Raw genomic sequence first — 23557 nt, 5'->3', positions numbered from 1 at the left:
CAGTAGGCTATATTTTAAATATTTGTTTAACAGGTAGGAAATAGGTCTACAGAAATTTAATAAAGTTATCACACAGTTTGCATTTCATACATTTTTAAATTATATATAAAGTATTATCAAAGTTACAAATTGTGTGATTTTCTCAGTTCCCTTTGTTCTATGATTAACTTTCATGGTAACACTTTACAATAAGGTTCATTAGTTAACATTAGTTAATGTATTTACTAACATGCAATAACCATGAGCAATACATTTGTTACGGCATTTGTTAATCTTTGTTAATGTTAGTTCATGAAAATACAGCTGTTCATTGTTTGTTCATGTTAGTTCACGGTGCATTAACTAATGTTAACAAGATTTTAATCAAGTATTAGTAAATGTTGAAAATAACATTAACAAAGATTAACAAATGCTGTATATGTGCTATTCATTATTAGTTCATATTAACTAATGTAGTTAACTAATGTTAACAAACGAACCTTATTGTAAAGTGTTACCACTTTCATTACAGAAAGCTTTAAATTGGCTACATGTCTCTTTAAAACCAGCCACTGCTGACAGAGATGTGGGTCTCACACACGCCTCATTCTCTCACAACTCTTTCATTTAAGACTTTATTTAACTCTCTTAAGACTGCTCAGTCTGCTCTTATGAGGATACTCGACAAAACTGACATTTTCGATCGAGAGGTTTGACAGAGCTGGCAGCTCGAAGGAGAGCACATTTGCCCCTGACATGAGTTTTGGTGTGTATGCACCGCGTTCGGATGTAAGCTGTAGGCTGCTGACAGCGCAGCATTCTTAGATTTAATGATTCTATGGGCTAAAATGGAGGTTCACACATACAGGGGCGTAGCCAGGACATTATTTCTGGGGGGGCCAGCTTGTGCCAGTCTTTTATTTGGGGTGGCACTTGATTGTCAAAAACTACTACTAAAACTCACACGCGGCTCGTCAGGCCATAAACAATGGATTGAACTCCCTTATGACACTAATAATGTCTAATTGATTAAACCTTAAAAGGTTCTAAGCGTTACGTATTTGGAACCCTTAAAATGCAATGCATGTGAATGATTACAAAATTCAATATATGGTGGTTAAAAAATGTAATTAATCAATATCAGACGAAGAGTGCCATTTCACTTTTTATCCTCTAAAAATCTGCATGATTAAAATGTGATATTAAGTTAGGCTACTACAACAGTTTAATAAACAATAATTTAATAACAACTACAAATGTTGCAGAATAATGTAATATATTAATGAATAATAGCCTTTAAAAAACCTTTGAGCCAAAAGGGTTCTTTCTTGTCAGTTTTGAACCTTTTTTAGCATAAAATGTTCTTCGGAGTTGATTAAAGAACCCTATGGGCCGTTTACACCTGGCCACTTCATGCGTTTTCTGTGATCGGATAGCTATCAGATCGTGAAAAGACCTGGTGTAAATGCCCCCCGAAACGCATTCGAGACGGATTTGAATCCGATCACTCAAACCACTTCAGGAGGTGGTCTGGGCCGCATTCCAGACGAAACTGGACAAGTGTAAATGCATCTTGTTCTTGAAACCACATATGTAAATGTTAATACTCCCAAAAATGCTAAAAAAAAAAAAAAAAAAAAAAAAGAAACGCGTGAGAGCGTGTTACAGGCTACATGTCATGCTATTTTAGTCAGATATGACGACCCTACTGCGACGCTCATCATCACCTCAGATCAGATGAGCGGCTGAACGCAAGCCAACGCGCCGCAATCTATCGCAAATCAAAGTGAAAGTAAGTCGCAGACGATTAACACTACCATCTTCATTAAAAGTAAAGAAACGAAATGATCTTACCAGTTCTGTTGCCGCTCTCTCTTATCATCGTCTTTGCTGATTTTGAAATTAGCCGATGATCAATAAAATCCAACTCATCTGTTGCTTTCGGTGACGTGCACTTCATTATCTGTAGCCTATATAACGCGGGAATTGAAGATCGGATTTATATCCATTTTGCAAAAACACATTTATGTGACCAGGTGGAATCGTTTTGATAAATCAGATAGCTATCCGATCTGAGAAAACGCGAAGTGGCCAGGTGTAAACAGCCCAAGCGCTGTCAGAATGCAGGCACGTTATGTCTCGCACTGTTGATGGGGGCGAGACCCAACAAGTGACAAATCAATGACTTGATTAAAAAATGCATACATTTCAGCTTCCTTTTAGACCGTTACTGGAGTTTTTATTTTTATTTTTTATTATTATTAAATTTATTTTCCCGTGAGGTTGGGAGGGGGGGCCGGCAGGGGGGCCGAGCCTTGACCAATGGTGGCCGTGGCCCCCCCTGGCCACCATGTAGCTCCGCCCCTGCACACATAGCCTCCAAAACCACAGTCAGGTCTCATGATGGTACCATCGACTTCGTAACGCACTCAGCGTGGCCCCATTAATACCCTTGTGACAGGCCAAATTGGCCACTAAGTAAACTTTTAGTGTGGAATGTGAGCAACCTTCCTCAAACAATTCCTGCAGAAAAGTTAATATTCCTGCAATGGGTCATTGACATGATAATAATGACTTTTGTCTGCACCAGTGTTCAAATATCCACCATTTTCATGCGTAAAGCCCCCTCGTTGACGGTGCCCTAGCACTTTGTATTGTGGCAACAACATTAATTGGGAGACCTACTGCCATTAGATTCTTCCTCTCAGCGGGTAGACCCATAGATTCCCCAGGTCCCTGCATTGGGGAAGACACCAAGGTGTCCCTGTCAGCAACGTCATGATGCATGCGTACCATGTTGTTTTCGTTGGCCAGCGCGGGGCCACTAAAATTAGTGACAGACTCTCCTGATGCACTCTGTCCAGAGTGGGCTGTATCAGGTCTTCCGGCAGAAACACGTACAGTAGAGTTTTGGGCCAGCGCATCCACCCCTAGTGGGGTGCTGCAGTTTATTGTCGAAAAAAAAAAAATCAGAAAAAAAAACAGAGGGCAGTGCGTGTTTTCCTTAGAAGCAAAAAAGATCGACCTTGGCCCTGCTGATCCGAGTTCTCCTTTTACAGAGTTCCTCTGGCATAGAGCTCCCCATCCATGTTGTGTATGTTGGTAAAATTGTGTTGAAGTGTGAAAAAGTTTGTAATGTAATGAGAAGTCTGGTTGAGTGTGAGTGGGGGGCTAATGGGGAGACGATGCTGCTAATTTTTCAGGCCATGCTAAGATCAGCTCTAGATTATGGGTGCTTTGTGTATGGATCAGATCTGCTTCCAAAACTCTTCTGGCTAGGTTGTATGTGGTGCAGGCAAGAGCTTTGAGGCTTTGCTGTGGGGCCTTCAGAACTTCCCCAGTGCCTGCCCTACTCATTGAAATGGGAGAAATGCCCTTATGGTTAAGACGTATTAACTTAGAGTTGCAGTACAGGGTAAAACTTAGTGGGTGTAATCATACCTTCCCAGCAAGGTGTCTGTTGCAAGAGGTTGCTGGAGCTAATAGATACAATACATTTTTTGTCATAGTAAATCAGTGGGCAGGGAAGATGAGCATGGATCAGGGTGGTATTGTATAGCACACAAGTTGGTTACCTAGGCTATTACCTATATGGGGTGCTGCCTGAAATTAATATTGAGTTTGGTTTTCTTTAGGAAAAAGATAAGTGGGAGGTGGCACCAAAAACAGAGGAATATCTTAATTCAACTAGTGATTGTTTTTACAGATGGATCTAGAGATCCAGTTAGTGGGAGAGCTGGATTTGGAATATATGTGGAGCAGCTAGGGTTGGAAATTGGTCAGCGTATTTCTAATGAAAGCCCTGTTCTCACTGCTGAATTAATGACAATTTTATGGGCTCTATGGTGGATTGAGGAAGTACAACCTAGAGAAGTCATAATCTGCTTTGATTCTGATTCTAGAAAATTTAAAGGGGCACATGGCAAACAAGTTGGCTACATAAACTACAACTACTGACTAGATTCATGAGAGGTCGGCTAATGCGTTCAAATGTCAAAAACACAGTAATTTTATCAACTTACCAGCGAGCGTACTTCGGAAACACTGAAAATGAATGGGGTTCAGTGCTGGAACTATCAGTGCTTGGAACTATCGGCTGCTCCACGAGTTCCAAAGTTCCCATGGCAGTCTATGGGAGTGTCGTAATTCTGTTTTTCAATGGCTCTGCACTGTGCTAGGTACCCCAATGAAAGGGTACCCAAAAAGTAGTATGGTACAGTTCGGTATTTTGACAGTGGAAGCACAAATAATTACATACCGTACTGTACCGTACCGCTCAGTGGAAACGAGCCATTAAAATCATCACAAATTAGGACTTTATCTGCAGCCAGCACTAACTCTGATAGAAAATCAGCAAATTCTTTGATAGTCTGTTTAGTGCCCTGGTGGCCTGTATACTGTACAGTAGCGGGCACAAATGTCAAGCACTATTGATCATTTACTCTAGATAGTGTTATGTTAGAAATTACAAAGGACTAGACAGAACAACCACATTCAAACCACAATGAAAATAATGTACAAACCGATGGCTAGCTATACAAAAACTAATCATGCCTAAAACAGGACAGGTGTGACTAAATCAATGAACTAATGAGTAAGAAACTAACCAGAAGCAGGACCAAAGGAAACAGTATCAGAAAACAGTGCGAAACCAACTCAATCTCAAACAGATCAAACATGACACAAACCTAACAAGTATTATGTCCCTAAAGCTTGGTGGCAGTAACATCTGGAACATTTATTTGATTTATTTGAAGAGAGGAAGATATTAACTAATTTAACCACTGTATTGCTTATATCAAACCAAAGAGGAGTTGGTAGATATGCAGTCATGCAAAGAAGAAGCTAAAAGAATGAGAGACTTGAGGGAATTGCCTTGTCAGGGCATATTTATTGAGTGAACTGTACCCAGAGTTACAGAGTGCTTCCTGTGGTAAAACAAAATAAATCAGGAGAAACAAACACTCACAAGTGCAGAGAGATTTTATTACTCCTAATAAGGCTGATCAAGTAAAATATTCTTTGATATAGAAATATACATTTTTTTAAACTGGTTCACCAAAGGAGACTAGCTCTAGTTAACAGTGGATTACAGATTACAGATTACAGTTTTTGTCTAGGTCATATATGACAACAATAAATCAAAACCAAACCACTTGATAATATAACAAATATATATAAAAAATAATTGTATACTTTTCCTGCTCTCTTGAAAAATTAAGGGGTATATTTTATTGTAATAGAACACATACAATACAAGAATATGCATGTGTGAAATCTAAAAACTTGCAGTGGGATACAGTCGGGTATTATTCAGTTCTGCTTAGTCCGAGAGATTTTATAAAACCCTTTTTACAACGACGTACACACTCCTGTACGTGTGAAGACAATACAGTGACATATTATTTGTGTTGTCTCTCAATGGCAACATTCATATAAATGAATTACTTATTATACTCAACTGTCATCATTAAAGCGAGAAGATCTTTAATTAAAAAATAAATAAAAGTATTATCCGCCATGTTATTTTAATGAGAGAAGTTCAGTATTGATTAGAAAATAAAAGACTTTAGTGTCTCACAGTTGCTGATTTATCATAGAGATCAAATTTATAAGCTAATTTTATTTGTAAAATCTCTGTGTTATATTTATAATTCACACAGTTTCAATTTTGATTGTGAGTGGAACTCAAACCCAGGATAGAGCGGCTGAGTGAATGTGGTGTGGACTCTGTGAATGAGGGTCATTGTGTCAGAGACGCTGTAGAAGGACAGATTTCCTGCTCTGTGATCCACATACACTCCTATTCTACATGAGCTGGAGACTACAGGGAGTTCAGTCTGTTTGTTTTTATGCCAAAATGAGCAACTGGAGCCATAGCAGGACAAATTCCAGGACTGATCATTGCATCCAAATCTACATTCATTTCCCTCTCGCTTCCTTCTGATGCTCTGATATGACACTGATATATCCACCTCTCCACTCCGCTCAACCTCCCAGTAACAGCGTCCACACACACTCTCTCGACACAACACCTGCTCCCAAAAATCAAATCTGTCTGGATGATCAGGATACTGCTGGACTTTGTCAGTGTATTTAATCACTCTGTTCCCCTCAGACAGTTCCAGTTTTTCATTCACTGTATTTAAATCCACAGTGAGTTGATGAGAATCTGATTGAGACAGAGCATATAATCAACATGTAATTCAGTATTTCAATCATTAAAATAATACTTGTACTTAAAAGATTTACTTTCATTTTTAATGGAGAGTAAAAGTGAAATGAAAGTGCAGGCAACAGTGAGCAGGTTCTCAATTAGAAGTAGTCTCACTGTTATTGACAACATAAAGTTGTGTGTGTGTAATTGATAAAGCATATTGTCAAAGCATGGTTAGCACGAAATTTTTTAAAATTAAATGAGAGTAAAACCGAGATCATGCTTTTTGGCCCCACAAACCCCATGATAGATTTTGGCAGCCTAAATGACTTTGTGCATCCTGTTATTACTAATCTGGGGGTTAAAATTGACAGTGATTTTAAATTTGATAAACAAATAAATGCAGTTGTGAAATCCTGTTTTTTTCATCTTCGCCTTTTAGCTAAAGTTAAACCGTTCTTGTCTTTTAACAGTTTTGAACAAGCTATACATGCTTTTATTTCATCTCGATTAGACTACTGTAATGCACTCTATACTGGTATAAATCAAAACGCACTTTCACGATTACAGTTAGTCCAAAATTCTGCAGCACGACTTTTAACAGGAACCAAAAAACGCACACACATAACGCCAATTCTCGCCTCATTGCACTGGCTTCCTGTTCGTTTTAGGATTGATTTTAAGATCTTATTGTTTGTTTTTAAAGCTGTAAATGGACTGGCCCCAACATATATTGCGGACCTCATTCAAATTTATGCACCAGCTAGGTCACTGAGGTCGGAGAGCCAGTTCCAGCTCGCTGTTCCTAAGACAAGACTCAAAACTCGAGGGGACAGGGCTTTCTCTGTGGTGGGACCAAAACTTTGGAACTCTTTGCCCCTCCATGTTCGAAATGCCTCGACGGTTGAGAGTTTTAAGTCTCGTCTAAAGACACATTTTTATTCCTTGGCTTTTAATCCTGCGTGAGTTGTGTGGTCTTTTTGATGTCTGTTATTATTTTACTGTATTCTTAGACTGAGATGTTTTTATTTTGTTATTTGTTTTTATTATATGCTAATTGATCTGGATGTATGAATCATCTGTGCAGCACTTTGGAAACTTCCTGTTTATAAAATGTGCTATAGAAATAAACTTGGATTGGATTGGATTGGATATAAATAAATAAGGCTAATAATACAATTACTTTCATTTCATTTTGTTGACTATTTCACTGATTTGAGTACAGTCTCATGTGAAATAAGAATTTGTATTGAGGAACTGATGTTTGTGTTCATTTTATGTTTTATATGGAGTTTATTCAGCAATTGTATTATAGAGTGGGTTAAAACTTGTTTAGTTTCAGTATGTTTGTTTGTTAATAGAGACTTACACTGAAGGAACTCCTCCCTGGTCTTGGGTTCAGGGGTAGGAATAATCTCAAAGCATGTTACTATGGAAACCAACAGATCTTTATTATAATTCACATGTTGTATAAAGAGAAACTATCAAAACAATGTCACATACTGTTATTTATACAAATATCACATAAATATTTTCTCTCATAAAAGGATGAATTAGTGTTTTACCTTTGGCAGATATCTTTTCTATTTGCTTTTTGCATAAATGCTCCAGTTTCTCTCTCAGATGAGACACAGATTTACCAACATCCTCAAAAGTGAGACGAGAACTGATGGCTGAGTCTGTAGATCCAGGAGGGACTGAGAGAGACTGGAAACTCTACACAGACACAATAAAAACACCAGCTAAAGACACAGAAACATTTGATAGAAAACACAATCTCTTCCCTTCCTAAAGACACTGTCCTGTTTGTTAGATCTTTGTTACCTGGATGAAATGAATGTGATCGTCTGTGTGTGAAAGCTGCTCCATCTCAGTGTCTCTCTTCCTCAGATCCTCGATCTCCTGCTCCAGTTGCTCTAGTCGTTCTTCAGCTCGACTCACTGCAGTCTTTTCCTGTTCTCTGATCAGCTGTGTCACCTCAGAGCGCCTTCTCTCAATGGAGCGGATCAGCTCAGTAAAGATGCTCTCACTCTCCTCCACTGCTGCCTGTGCTGAGCGCTGTTAGGACACACACACACACACACACACGCATTAGAACCAGTCCATTCACTCAGCTCTCACTGGTCCCTCACACAGCCTGTTCCCCACAGTGGGCTTCAGGGGGACTGAAAGAGCTCCAGCACTGGCTCCTCACAGTAGACTGACTGGAGGAGAGTCCTAACTGAGTGTGAAACAGCTCTTCCAGCAGTTCTTCTGCTCTAAACTCACCTTGTGAGTCTCTACAGCCTCTCTCAGCTCCTCAAGCTCCTTCAGTTTCTCCTCGATTCTCTGCTGGAATTTTCTTTGCATCTCACCCAATTTTCTCTGCAGGAATGACAAATAATCCCCACCTTATATTACTGCATGCTAATATAACGTACAATTTTGTGTGAGTTTACAGTAATATTTTCACAAACCTAAATAGCTGCAAAGAATCTTTATATTGTTTTTGTTTTTTTGTATAATGACATTCATTTATATAGCTGTTATAAGGCAATTCAAATCATACCTGTTTGTCAGTCCTCTCTGCTGCAGCTGAAACAGTGTCATGGTTTTTGTGTTCATCCACCATACACAGATAACATATACAGTGTTGATCAGTACGACAGTAAATCTCCAGCAGTTTGTCATGTTGAGGGCAGATCATCTCCTGAAGTCGTCCAGTGGCGTCCATTAGATTGTGTCTCTTACTTTTGAAGAAAATCTCATGTTGTTCCAGATGATTTTGACAGTAAGAGTTCAGACACACCAGACAGGACTTGATGGCTTTGTTTTTGTGCCCAGTACAGACGTCACACTCCACATCTCCAGATTCAGTGTAACACTGAGCAGGACGAGCTTGTAGTTTTGTCATCTTGAGTTTCTCCACCACTTCAGCCAGCATGGTGTTTTTACCTAAAACAGGTCTTGTAGTGAAGGTCTGCCTGCACTGAGGGCAGCTGTAGACTCCCTTCTGATCGTCCTGATCCCAGCAGCCTGTGATACAGTTCATACAGTAACTGTGTCCACAGGGAATGGTCACTGGATTCTTCAGTAGATCCAGACAGATTGAACAGTTAAATGTATCCCGAGACCATAAAATACAGGCGTCTGCCATTTTGTTGTGTAGAGAGGTCGTGTACAACTGCTTGAATTTCGTTTTCTCCGAACTCCGGCGCTTCCTGCTTCTGCCCCTGAGCCCCTGATACCTAAACCCACCCCTAAACCTACCCAACTCCACCCCTCAGATCTGGATCCGACTCCGCCCCCTGGATCTCGTGTACTGCAATGGTGCTACTGGCTATTTACGGTAAAGAAACATGTAGCCTATAAACAGGTTATTATGTCAACTGTAAGAACACCATAATAGACAGACCCGGGCAGACAGTGCAAGAGTGCAAAGCTCTACAGAGAGCTAATTTGATATCTTTCTAACTCTTGAAAGAATTAAATGTTTATGCATTGGGATTGATATGGTATGATTTAAAGAATACAGTTGTGATGTAGGCCTACTATTTAAATACTACTGGTATTTGGATCACGTATACTATTAGTTTAAGAATACTCACTAGTATCATTTTAATATATATTTTTTAATAATAAATGTAAAACCGGCTTGCCTTGTAGTTAACGTCCACTAGATGACAGTGTCGTACAGGAACACAGTTTTCGAGCTTGTAAAACTATCGCGTTCCAGTAGAGAGCGCTCTAACACACTGTGGAATTTTCCATGTTTATCCTGTCTGTGCCCAAACGCATGACACAGCACATTCTAGCGCCCAGCCCGTCCTCAAGTAATGCAATATTCAAAAAACATCACTTCGTGCTGATTACAAAAGTATAAAAAAACCCACTCATATTCGACCTTCAGATAAAGCTAAAAACAGATAAAGATGCTTTAGCTATACATTGACTATACGTGTAAAGACAAACAAACAGAAACAAGTATGCTGAAATATTTTAGTTTTATTAGTTTTGAGATACCTGTCTGAACCAAAGCAGAATAAGTTTTTGCTGGATGGTTTAAACTGCTTCCCAGTTAGGCCCAGCTGGTGTTAATGCAGTTTAGCTGGTTAGCAAGCTAATCTCCCTGCTAAAATAGCAAACAGACCAGACCAACCACACTTCTGGTTAAGAATGTGTACTTGTTCAGCATGTTCAGATAAAACAAATTCTTAATCTTGAAGGTCACACTCAGGGATCTGTTCAAAAATACATTAAGTATGCGCAAATATTTTTTTTAGGATTTCACAAACTTATCTAAACTGGGACAGTCATACTGTTTTAATATACAGCTAGTTAAAAAAACAACACCCTAAAAAGACCTGTACACAAATTCAGGTTTGACCATGAGGGAAGATACATTTACAAAAATATTTTATTAAAAATAGATGTCAGCGCTCTGTACAGTGTTAAAGAAAGGCAGGGCATACAATCTTGATGTTATATTAACATCAATCAATAAGAGTCTAATTAAGAGGTTAATTGAAAACATAATCTATTATTTATATATCAAACCAAATCCATTTTCTGACCAGACTACATAAAATAGAACAGCGTCAAAACACAGAAACATGATTGGCTGTAAGTGAAGATGAAGTCATGATGACTAGCAATCTGATAAACAGAAGATACACACACACACACACACACACACACACACACACACACACACACATAGCTATCCCAACAGCTGAAATATGAGTTAGTGCCACCTGTCTGACTTAAAGAACTAGCACTTATATTACTCATAAATAGCTCTTTACTTCCATACTTCACTTCTAATATTATAATAAACAATGAAAAAGAAATTCACTAGTACTGAGATAATATATAATATTACATCAAAAGCAATTTTTGTGACATTCACCTACATGTAAGTAACATCCACAATTCATAATGTTACACCACTGTCCTTCCTTCACCATGCAAAATGTACTGTTCCTCACATTTTATCAATCGGAGCACAGATAGGCTATATATAGCCTATATATATATAAAAATAATATTTTCAAATGGGTAGCTCCGCCTCAAACTCACTCCATTGGTTGATCCAATGTTGCTATTTTGGGATGCTCAAACAAACAGAGCAATCAACCAACAAATGGATCAAACCAAACCTACTAAATTATAGTTTGTCTGCATATTAACAAACACTTTAAATTACAGACATGAGGCAATTGACAGAGGTGTGCTTGTGCTTATGTTTTTTCTTATTTGTACACTTTTTGAATAAAAGTGTGCTGAATGAATAAAAGTAAATCTGTGTGATATAATATAAATAAAGGGAGTTAAGAGCCGTCTAAAAGAGATTTTAAAATTTCTGCCATCATTTAACATACCTAACCCTCATGTCATTCTAAACCTGTATGACTTTCTTTTGTGGAAAACAAGAGTATATTTTGAAGAACAACAACAGGGTCAAAAACATTGGACACCACTTTGGTTGCATGGTCAAAAAACAACAGCAATGTGACATTTAAACAAAAAAAATCATCTTTTGTTTTCCACAGAAGAAAAATAGTGCACACAACATATTCGGGTGAACTATCCCTTTAAGCACCATGTCACCATGCAATCATCAACATTATGTCACGTTTCTTGGCGAAGTTATGTGTCACTGTTACATTCAGCCATGAGCTCATGACTGCTAATTAACAACTTAAAACAGTTTAATCCATCTAACACACATAATTTCACAGATTTAAAAACTACTATGTGGAAACTTGTGTTTCACACTGCACACATAAACAGCATGACCTGAATCTGGAATCTATACAGAAAATATAGTGATTTCTGGGGTACTACATTAACTTATTTATTTATTAATAAACCATATTATAAAATAAATATTGAAATGTACAAATGTGATTGAAATCTAATTTACATGAGGAAAAGGACCCAACATACATCCAATAAACATCTACTACAAATGTAACCTGCATCAAACAGTTAATAAGTATATCACTCCATTATTTTATGTTGCTTCAAATGGGCTTGCAGCGTATTTTCTCCAAATTTATGCGCCAAAACTGTTAACATGCTGCCTACGTGAGCAGTGTGCAACCAGTGAACATCTACTAAATGATCTTTGCATTTCTTGAGTTCAACTTAAAGTAAAGCACATACATTTTCCACACATATCAATGAAGAGTTCCAGTTTTTTCGCAACACAGAGAAGAGGAATAATATATGCCAATCTTAAAATGTGTGTGTGTGTGAGAGAGAAAGAGGATAAACTGCAGACAGCAGAAGACCTCAGCATCCTCAAAGCAACGTTAGCAACTTCTTATAAAAAAACATTTGGCTAAACAAACGAGCGAAAACGATCAAATCCAGGCGGTGCGACAGAAGAAGAGAGGAGACAGGTAGTTTGTGTATCACACAGTCCTTGCGCAGTGTTTGTGAGGGCTATTCTGGCTTGTGGCAGTAGATGTCTTTGAGAGCTTTGAGCTCCTCTATGAGAGTCTTGTTCTGGTTTTCCAGCACAGCGACGCGATTCTCCAAACACTTGACATATTCTTTCTTCTTTCGGCGACACTCGCGCGCCGCCTCCCTACAACACGCAAATAAAAGGTCAAACACGAGCAGGCTTAAAGAGATAGTTAAGCCCCCTAAAAGAAAGTGCACGAGTTGAAGCACATGCACACATTGAAACTCAGGTGTGTCATACCTGTTCTTCATCAGGCGGACTTCCCTCTTGCGTGTGGCCTCCTCTGCATTTGGCTGTGGGCTGTGCATTGCCCCCGGCGACGCTGCCATGACGACACCTGGTGGTAACCCGGACGACGGGGAGCGGATCTGATACGCTGGCATGTCTCCTGTGGCAGCTACATGCACAAATACACCAAAATGCATTAGAAATTTTGACAGATGAAAGGGTAACATTTTAAAGTTTGGTTGTATTATTGATTTACAATGAAATTGGAACTATAAACACAATTAACACAACTATTAACACAATAGTTGACAACATGAACTAGCAATGAATAATATATTTACATAATCTTAATCAAAGTTAATGTTCATTTCTATTAATGTTAACATTAATGCATTAGAAACTAAAATGTACAATAATATATTTAGAAATTAAACTGATTTTGATATAAAAAAAAATATTGTTCATGGTTAGTTTATGTTAGCATTTACAACTATATATAAGTGTATAATTCTGTATTATTGATAATAATAATTTTATTTATTAATTGTATTATTATTTCGTGAAAATATAATGATAATCATCATTATTTGTGCAATTCTGGTTATGGTTTCATCTGCAAATAAATGGAAAATGTAGTGCATAGATCATAGATATATGGACTTGAGCTAAGACCCCAAATAAATAAAAAATAAAAGATTAAGTGCATAATTTCATATTAAATTATAAGTAGTTTAATTTATTGCATAATTAAGTGTATAGGTCTATATATACTAAACAACACCAACAATTACTATTATTAATTTTATTAATTATTATTATTTCCAAACATATGGAAACAAACAGAAATCACAATTGTTGTTATCTTGAGAAAGCAGTAGGCCTATGTAATAATAATAATCATCATTATTTTTGCAATTCTAGTTCTGGTTTAATCTGAAAAATGTTTTATCTGTGTGTAATAAAAAAAAAATAGTGTAAAATCAATTTGTTTATAATTATTAATCATTTCTCATTATTATTACTATTAATTTCCAAACATATGAAAGCAAACAGAGCCCATAAAGTAAGTTGTTATCTTGAGAAAATAAAAAAAATAATTCTTTTTTTTTTGACACTTTAGCCGACTAATAAAGAGGCACATGAAACTGCAAATAACCAATCAGCTTTGACTTCTATTGTAACCAGGCTTAAAAGAGCAGGTCTAATTGGACTCATTAGTTTATGTAATAAATCCAAAACAATAACAACAAACAAGCAGTTATATAAAAACTTTCACATCCACCCACACAAACAACATTAAAAGTACCTGAAGTAACATTCAAAACCCCAAATCTAAGTATAAGGTCACTGGTGCAGAACAGAGAGTTTTAATGCAGCTATCAGTCAATGTTCCCAGCAGTAAACGTCCTTCAACAAACTGGATATGCCTTGACTTAACGTGGATGTGTGTGTGTGTGTGTGTGTGTGTGCGCTTGTTATCAGACAATGTGACAAACTGCTGATGTCACTGTGTGCGTCGTTGCCCAAACCCCCGGCCCATTCACTCCCTCCCCCCTTCTCTCTCTCTCTCTCTCCGTCTCGGCTTCGGCAGGCTTCCAGGAAACAGACTGACGTCAAACAGAAAGCTCCTCCCTTCCTCCCCCCTCATTCTCTCTCTGCTTTTGTCTGCCTCTCTCTTTCTCTCAATGATTCATGTGTGTGAATAGACCGGCAGATTTGCAGCCTGATTTCGTAAAACAGGAGCATGTCAATGAGTGTTTACGACTGAGAAGAAAGTTTCAACTACATGCAAAAGTGTCAATATCCCACAGTCCGATGTCCCACTTTCTCAAAGTGTTTACAAACTTTCGCACATGATATAACTTCTGTTCATTTTTATCAGTGTTGCAGGATTGTAATATTCCCTATATTAAATAAATAATCTAATATTATATTCACTACATTGATTACTTTTGAGATTGTTGACATTTTCTGCAGTCATCACTCCATATGAAAAATGTAAATTATTATTGTTTAGTTTTATATGTTTATAATGATTACAATATTTATAAATATAATTACAATTAATATTATACATCCATTATTATTATATACTTACATTAAAGAACTACATGGAATTTATAGATCATTTTATTTATTACACCACATTATTTAAATGTACTAGTAAAAGGCTAAGTTTAACTACCGATATTCACTCAAAAAACAATACAAAGCAATGTCTATTTCATCATGCAACTAGCTTATTTACCAAATGACAAAATACAGGCACTTCAGCATCACTGACTTTTCCCTCATAAAACACACACACACACGCACATCTCTCACCTGACTCGGTCTCTTCCCCGGTCACTGCCATCTCTATGCTGTAGTAATCCAGTTGTGATTGTCTTTTGAGCACTATCTTCTGTATTTCCTCTTAAAGCTCTCTCTTCCTTTCAGCCGGTTCACTGAGTGACTTTCTCTCTCTCATACACTCTTTCTGACTGTCTTAGTTTGAGTTGTGACACTTAATGTTTTGCCATTAACCCTCCCTTCCTCTCTCTCCCTCTCTCTCTCCCTTCGTCATTCTCTCTCTCTCTCAGTCAGATTACAGGTTACTATTAAGGGCATTGACATCACTATGACATCACGGCAGTCTCACAGGGAAATAACACACTCTCTCTTGAGAATGCCCTCCCCGCACCCACGATGTGTGTGTGTGTGTGAGAGAGAGAGAGAGACTGAGAGAAAGACACTAGGTTTGTGATTAAACTTCTATTCTTGAAATCATGGCCTGAGGAACATTAAAACTGATTTCTAACAAGACTGCAACTGCACAGAATTGAAAAGAAAAGTTCATGGTAAAAGAGAAGGGAAGAAGACAAGAGAAGGAGGGATACGTTATTGAGTATGTATTTTTAGAACATGATGACGCAGAAGCATTGCAGCAAACAAAAGGATACTGTGCCCATTTCACCTCATAACACTACAGGCATCTGAAATGGTCATACACACACACACACACACAGTCGTCATATTACTCTGTTTACATAGATGAATATCTTCATGTATATCTCTGTTTCAATAGGTCTGAAATCTTTTGAAACAATGTATCTATTCTCATGATCTCTTCTGCTCAGAGCTGCAGGAGTTTAAATGTTCCAACTCTTTGTAAATATTACAATTTTACCAGGACCAAAGTATAAAACATTTATTCTTAGTTACTTTTATTTCAGCTAACAAACACAAAAAACATTATAGTCACTTTGAGGGAAAAAATGTTAGATGAACACTTCATTCACAACATGCCATTTTCTCTAAGTCTTTCTAAGTATTTTTATTGTTTTCAGTAAAATGACTTGAACCCTTAAAATAAAACATCCGCGCTGTTTCATGCTGATGTACAACTGACAAAGTTAATAATTCCGTGAATAACTGCAATTACAGATTTCGAACAGAGATGGTGACAAAGAGGAAAAACTGCGGACTGCAGCTTTAAAGGCTTAATGTATGTCCCGTAGACCATTCCGTTGCATAATGATTGTTTAAAGCTGTATCAATATGTCAGAAATTGTATGTGCAGTCAAATGTTCAGGACTGGTGTGTGTATGGTGTTTAAATGAGTGTACTAACCAATACACTTGTTGTGTTTTGCATAGTTTTGACGAGTTTAGATGTTTCTTATTTTAGAAGTTTCTTATTCAAAAGTGGTTTCTGTCTTTCTGTTTCTTTCTGTCTGACTGACATCAAAAGAGAAGTAATGTGGTTCAGATTAAAGCATTTAAAGATCCAGTCATAAAAGTTCATAAAAGTTCCAGTGTCTTACCCTGAACGAGCACCTGTCCAGCACTTAGCAGTAGCTGTTGGCCAGGGTCTCCAGGCTGGGAGCCGTACTGCAGGATAGTGGCCCCGGGCTGGGGTGTGGCAGGGCTGGGAAGAGTCAGAGCCTGAACCCCTTGCAAGGCCTCTCCTCCAGGGCCGGTCAGCTGTATTGCTCCACCCTGAGTGAATGCTACTGCAAAGACACAAAACAAAAATACAGTTTATCTTTAATTTCCCAAACACTTGCTATGACAAATCCCAAGTGGGTAACACTAAACCAATACATCACCATACACCATAATCAGTCAGTGTCTTGGTAATGACAACTTGACATAAACCAATACACCATAACCCGTCAGTGTCTTGGTAATGACAACTTGACATAAACCAATACAACATAACCCGTCAGTGTCTTGGTAATGACAACTTGACATAAACCAATACACCATAACCTGTCAGTGTCTTGGTAATGACAACTTGACATAAAGCAATACACCATAACCTGTCTGTGTCTTGGTAATGACAACTTGACATAAAGCAATACACCATAACCCGTCAGTGTCTTGGTAATGACAACTTGACATACTGTAAACCAATACACCATAACCCGTCAGTGTCTTGGTAATGACAACTTTACATACTGTAAACCAATACACCATAACCTGTCAGTGTCTTGGTAATGAAAACTTGACATAAACCAATACACCATAACCCGTCAGTGTCTTGGTAATGACAACTTGACATACTGTAAACCAATACACCATAACCCGTCAGTGTCTTGGTAATGACAACTTGACATACTGTAAACCAATACACCATAACCCGTCAGTGTCTTGGTAATGACAACTTGACATACTGTAAACCAATACACCATAACCCGTCAGTGTCTTGGTAATGACAACTTTACATACTGTAAACCAATACACCATAACCTGTCAGTGTCTTGGTAATGAAAACTTGACATAAACCAATACACCATAACCCGTCAGTGTCTTGGTAATGACAACTTGACATAAACCAATACACCATAACCCATCAGTGTCTTGGTAATGACAACTTGACATTTGGAAGACATTTAAATTTGGGCAATATTTGTGCAATATCTAACGTGCTGTTTCGTAAGAAAGGGCTGATGAACAACAAAACCCTTTAATTTTAAGGGTAATAATAACTTAAATTCACACGTCATGCCGCATAATGAGATAATTATTTGAGCAATGAAGTCAGACGTACTGTATTGCCCAGAGCTGGTCTGGTAGACTGAAGATGGTGCCGTCACCGTAGCAACACTAGAGGTGGGCGGGGCTTCTTCCTCAACTCTCTCCTCTTCCTCGATCTTTGGCACAGCAGGTACATCTGATGACAACTCATTAAGAATTTTCCTGAAAATACATTTAAATTAAAACATCTTTATCTGACAATGTACATGTCAGTTTCTGTCACAAAATGTCAACAATTCAGACGAGAACTATTATGTGTGCGTGTTTCTGGATATTATTAAGTTTGGAGTATTTGTTGTTGTTGAATCCAGGGTTGAAATAAATAATATCAAGTTTTGAGATATCTGATTGGTTCAGTGTGTTAACTGAACTTATACTATTACAAACAATTTTCGGTAATTCAAATTAGTTGAAAAAATCTATTATAGATAGATGAAACATTTTGACCTAACAAAAAATGTAAATTAAAATCAGAAATGTTGCCTTTTCGTTAGTAACTGAAATTCGACAATTCTTGAAATAGTAATAGTTTTAGCATGTTATTGAATATGATAATGTAATAAAAATGAATTAATTTTAATTATTTTTTTAAAATGAATAAAAATGACACAAGCACGTTAAAATGACTAAAACTTAAACTGAAAATATAAAAGTAAAAGATACTAAAATAGTTTATGAATAATGCTAAAACAACACTGTTGTTCAAGAATGGATCTCACCTATAAGACGGGCGTCTGGACAGAATCTCCCTCCTCTTCTGAGAATCTGATGGAGTTGTACCCGGACCGGCAGTATCAGAAGCTACCTAAAAACATTCAAACACGCATATGTCCTCGCCTTAATGCCAAATTAGCCTTCCTAACGCAAATCATTAGTATTAGCTCAGCAGTCATACAGACTATATAGAACGCTTTATTATCATTTTACAGCTTCACTGAATGAAAAAAGAGGATATTCTTTCAAAATCCATTTTTAGTGCTTGATCAAATATGTATTTTACATGTGTGTCACTATTACAATTGTGCCAAGTGACCATGAGTCTTCTATCTTCTCCTGAGCAGATTTGTTTTGTCTGACGTGGGCTTTGTGTGTGCGTGTGTGTGTGTGTGTGTGTGTGTGACCAAGAAGATCAGTTGCATTGACTCTCACACAAATCTCATTACTGCTCTATACAGCTACTCTCACTCTTCTTGTTACTATGTCAATCTGCTTCTCCTTCATCCCATTGATCCCAGGATGAGTAAATGTCCCCTGTGATTGGCTACAGCTCTAACTGCCTGCAATGTGATTGGTCAGTCTCTCCAGGTGAAGGAACTGGTAAATGAATAACAGGATTGTGCTTGAATTGAGCTCACAGAACAGCACACATTATGGTTTAATAAGTGTGGACTGTGTAGATGGTAACTTTTCCTAAGGCTTATATTTACACCAGCCCTGTTCAAATGTATTACATATAAAAAACCTGTATGTGTGTACCTGCACAGTTTGTATCTGAGGTGACTGTATAACAGAGGGCTGTGTTGACTGAATGACTCCCTGCACTTGTAGTGGCTGTCCATTAGGTAATGACACCACAGCTACACCTTCGTTCACCTGAGAGAGACAGACAGAGAGGTAAGACATGTCTGAGGCTGTTTAACCCAGTGTTTTGTTCAATTCTATCATTTACTCACCCTCAAGTTGTTCCAAACCAGTGTGAGTTTCTTTCTTCTGTTGAACATAAAAGAGGTATCCATTGACTTCCATGGTATTTTTTGGTCACACTTTAGATTAGGGTTCAATTCTCATTATTAACTAACTATGACTTGTGCCTCAGTAAACTCCTAATGACTGCTTATTAATGATTAGTAAGGTAGTTACATTAAGTTTAGGTATTGGGTAGGATTAAGGGATGTAGAATATGGTCATGCAGAATTAGGCATTGATATATGCTTTATAAGTACTAATAATCAGCCAATATCTTAGTAATATTCATGCTTATAAGCAACTAGTTAACAGTGAGAATTGGACCCTAAACTAAAGTGTTACCTATTTTTTTTTTCTTATGGAAGTCATTGACCTACAACTGTTTAATTCTTTAAAATATGTTATTTTGTGTTCAACAGAAAAAACAAACTCACACAGGTTTGGAACAACTTTAGGGTGAGTAATGATGACAGAATTGTCAACTTTGGCGGAACTGTAACTAAAAATATCTTTCACAATTAATTTAATTAAAAGTGAAATTAAATAAAAAATAATAATTAATAATAATAATTAATTAATATTATTATTATTAATAAATAAAAATAAAAATATTTGATCAATTCTACGAAAACAACTACCTTAACTACAATAAGCAACTAAGTAAAATAAAATAAGTTTGATTAGAAATACTAAAATTGTAAAAATAAAGCTAAATAAAAACATAAAAAGTGTGTTTAATGTGCAAAAGCACATAAAAAATCTAAACCTCGAACTAAAATTAAAACAAACAATATAAAGTTGAGTAATGCAAATATTAATACTTTAATAGTGTATAAATAATACAAAAATAACATATTTTAAATACAATAAAGTCACATTTTGCACAATTTTTGCTCAATGTCTTTTTTTTTTTTAATTTAATCTGTAAATATTGCTGTCTATCAACACACATCAAGTACCAGGATATTATCATGTTTTTGGACACTATCAAAATAATACCATGTTTTTTTTTTTATGGTAATACCATGTTATTAATATGATGAGGAGAGACTCCTGATATGATAAAGCACTTTGGGAGTACAATAGTACATAATAAAATGGTATATAAATGCTTCATTCATACACTTTCCCTAGTTTATTCAAACATTCATGTATTTGAGTTCAGTTTGGCTTGATCTTTATATATTAAATGAAACAGGCGTCATATCTGTAGCCTACCTGTGTGAGTGAGTCAGAATCTGACTGTATCTCACTTGTTATTTTCTGAGTTGCACTGGCTTCCTGTTGCGCTATGGTTGCAGTTTCCATGGCGATCGGCCTAGCAACAGAGCAGAGAGGAAATGCACAGTCAGCGCTCTGTAGAAGAGTCATATGTCACAAGATTTTAAACAGCCCAAATTGCATTTGATTCAATAATCCATCATTTCAGCCAAAGGTTTGGCAATCCAGTGGTCCAAGATTTAAGGCAATACAACTTTTTGGTAGCCTATTAGTGAGTGTTTGTGTTGATATGTTCATGTTTTTTGTTTTGTTTTTTTAGAATCCACATTGGATGTTTCACCTGACAGTGTTGGCAATTTTAAGCCTCTTTTTTTTTTTGGGGGGGGGGGGGGGGGGGGGGTTGAGGCGGCAAAAGCTTCAATAATATCTAAAGAACTTGAAGGGAAAACAAATTAAATTCCATTCAACACTGCAAGAATTAAATTGCTGCAGGTAAACATAAAAACAAATATTTAATATATATATATATAAAAATAATATGTAAAAAATGGCTTATGTAATTTAACAGTAGTTTTTTTTTTTTGATGGGTAATAAACATTTCACGTCAGGCACACAGGAACGAGCGCGCTCTAACGGCCGCGTGCACTGCACTTCCTTATTGTCTCTGCTTCTTGACCAGTGCACACACTTCTAATTATTATACAAAAGCAGACTCGTACAGTTTATGAGGAAATATATTTTACTCGATTGCTTTAGTAGGCTAGTTTATTGAGATTGCGTCTTCATGTCGATTTATGGCTGTGGTATTATGTCAGCGTTCTCTTCTGTTTCTTCTGACAGAAACAAACGCGCGCAAACTTTGAACAGCTCGCGCTTATGTAACAGCAAGCGGTGGCACGAGGATATGACATACATTTGAAACATTCATGGGCTCGCAAATGAATACAGCAGTAAAGCAACTTGCAACCTTTTTAAGTTTTTTAGGCAAGCTGTGTAGGCTACTGTTATAGGCTACTGGAACATTCCTGGATCAAGCTGCGTCATTCTCCACAGCCTTATTTAATTTTTAATATCGCCAAACCTGAATTTATTTGCTTTCGTAGTTAAAATATGTTTCAGCTTAATTCAGACGAATAGTCTAAAACATTCAGAATATGAAACCTGCGCGTTGTTTGCAGTTTTATTTTATTTTTAACAGTAGCGCTCTTTAAACTTGGAACAGCTTCGCCTCGCGCACATATTAGATTTGATAAACTAATTTAACAGCAGCTAGCCTACATGTCATGTTCGTCTGCGCTCATCTCCAGATACTCTTCACTCCAGTGGCAGCAGATCGACATGCCAACAATAACTTACCCGAGTTTTACGTAGAGTCTCGTCACTCGTTACGGGTGAAGAGGAAGCCCGACTCGCTGCACACGTAGAGCCCACGTCAGCCCTGATGATGCGCCTGTGAAATGTGAACTATCCAGCCGGAGGCCCCGACAACACACACACACACACACACACACACAAACAAACACATACATGCTGGGCGGAGCCTAGGCGCCAAAAGGCCGCTGTCACTCACCAAATGCCATAAACTGTCCTATTCATTAAAATGAATTTATTTCCATAATGAAGTAATGTATCTGAGACTTTTAGAATAAAAATGAATCGAATTTAATAACGAGCAGTGATCCAGACTCATCAGACTTAGCCTACATAAAGATCAATAAATAACTTAAAATCTAAAAATAAAAATATAAAATGTATAATATTTCAGTTATTAAAAATAATCTTAAATGTTTTTAAATAAAATATAAATCACAGTAAGAAGTTTGATGAAGTAGCGCCACCTTGCGCTAGAAGAACGACGTCATTTCTCGGTTGATGTAATATGATGTGTAATGTTACACAGACAGAAAGCTATAAATAAACAGACAGACAGACAGAGAGACAGACAGACAGACAGACAGACAAGACAGACAGACAGATAGATAGATAGATAGATAGATAGATAGACAGACAGACAGACAGACAGACAGACAGACAGACAGACAGACAGACAGACAGACAGACAGACAGACAGATAGATAGATAGATAGATAGATAGATAGATAGATAGATAGATAGATAGATAGATAGATAGATAGATAGATAGATAGATAGATAGATAGATAGATAGATAGATAGATAGATAGATAGATAGATAGATAGATAGATAGATAGATAGATTTAGTTGTTTGTTGCAAGCGATTGACACTTTGAGGTTGCAATGTAGCATGTTGTGCAAAGAACTCACAGGTTAGTGTTGATTGCATTTGTTGTAAACTATTTGCCAAATTTGTTGGACTGGACACCACCTGATAACTGAAAAACAGGAGGAGGCACTGACTATGTCAGCGAAAAGCAGATGCTCATCCATAAATGATGAGTCACTGTAGACTCCACCTCTGATAAAACTTCATGGCTTTAAACATGCAGACAGAAACTCACAGGACTGACAGGCAGAGGGTTGGTAGAACGGTTCTCTGCTTCAGTACTTCAGTTCTTTAGTAATGGATCGAGAGCATCTGGTCATCATGCCTCAGACGTAGATCAAAGCATGCGGACCTAATCCTGCAGCTGTTCCTCTAAAGCTTCCCTCAACTGGGTGTGTAGAACTTAATCTGAATCAGGCCCTGAGTGTGTTTTTTGTGTTCCCATGTTTCTATTTTAGTACAGCTTTGTCATACAAGCAGAAAGTTAAATGTGTATACACACAGACACACACACACACACACACACACACACACAATTGTCCGCATGTCTGGAAGCTAATGTCCACATGC

General features: G+C 37.3%; 2 protein-coding genes across 4 annotated transcripts; both read right to left on the bottom strand.

Moving 5' to 3' along the window:
* Window positions 1–4841: 4841 nt before the first annotated feature.
* On the bottom strand, window positions 4842–9301 carry LOC120495217 (E3 ubiquitin/ISG15 ligase TRIM25). Its single transcript, XM_039694660.2, has 6 exons — window positions 8685–9301; window positions 8405–8500; window positions 7961–8194; window positions 7702–7852; window positions 7506–7565; window positions 4842–6151 (listed from the first exon to the last, which is right to left on the bottom strand). Exons 1-6 carry the CDS (start codon window positions 9270–9272, stop codon window positions 5628–5630), a joined length of 1653 nt encoding a protein of 550 aa, XP_039550594.2. The 5' UTR covers window positions 9273–9301; the 3' UTR covers window positions 4842–5627.
* A 1213-nt stretch (window positions 9302–10514) lies between these two features.
* crema (cAMP responsive element modulator a) lies at window positions 10515–22247 on the bottom strand. 3 transcript variants are annotated; one of them, XM_039694662.2, is made up of 8 exons: window positions 22101–22247; window positions 20741–20840; window positions 19313–19429; window positions 18556–18641; window positions 17850–17998; window positions 16621–16809; window positions 12828–12984; window positions 10515–12710 (listed from the first exon to the last, which is right to left on the bottom strand). In XM_039694662.2, the coding sequence occupies exons 2-8, from the start codon at window positions 20828–20830 to the stop codon at window positions 12566–12568; spliced, it is 933 nt and encodes a 310-aa protein (XP_039550596.1). In that variant the 5' UTR covers window positions 20831–20840; window positions 22101–22247; the 3' UTR covers window positions 10515–12565. The 3 variants fall into 3 exon arrangements, with proteins under 3 accessions (XP_039550596.1, XP_039550597.1, XP_039550598.1); XM_039694663.2 differs by lacking the exon at window positions 19313–19429; XM_039694664.2 differs by lacking the exons at window positions 16621–16809; window positions 17850–17998; window positions 18556–18641; ... (1 more) ...; window positions 20741–20840; window positions 22101–22247 and adding an exon at window positions 15141–15367.
* Window positions 22248–23557: the final 1310 nt, after the last annotated feature.

The sequence above is a fragment of the Pimephales promelas genome, chromosome 5 (assembly GCF_988280905.1).
Source record: "Pimephales promelas chromosome 5, fPimPro1.hap1.1, whole genome shotgun sequence".
Classification (NCBI taxonomy): domain Eukaryota; kingdom Metazoa; phylum Chordata; class Actinopteri; order Cypriniformes; family Leuciscidae; genus Pimephales; species Pimephales promelas.
The sequence above is the reverse complement of the archived record's forward strand: the minus strand, read 5'-3'. Positions and strand labels throughout refer to the sequence as shown.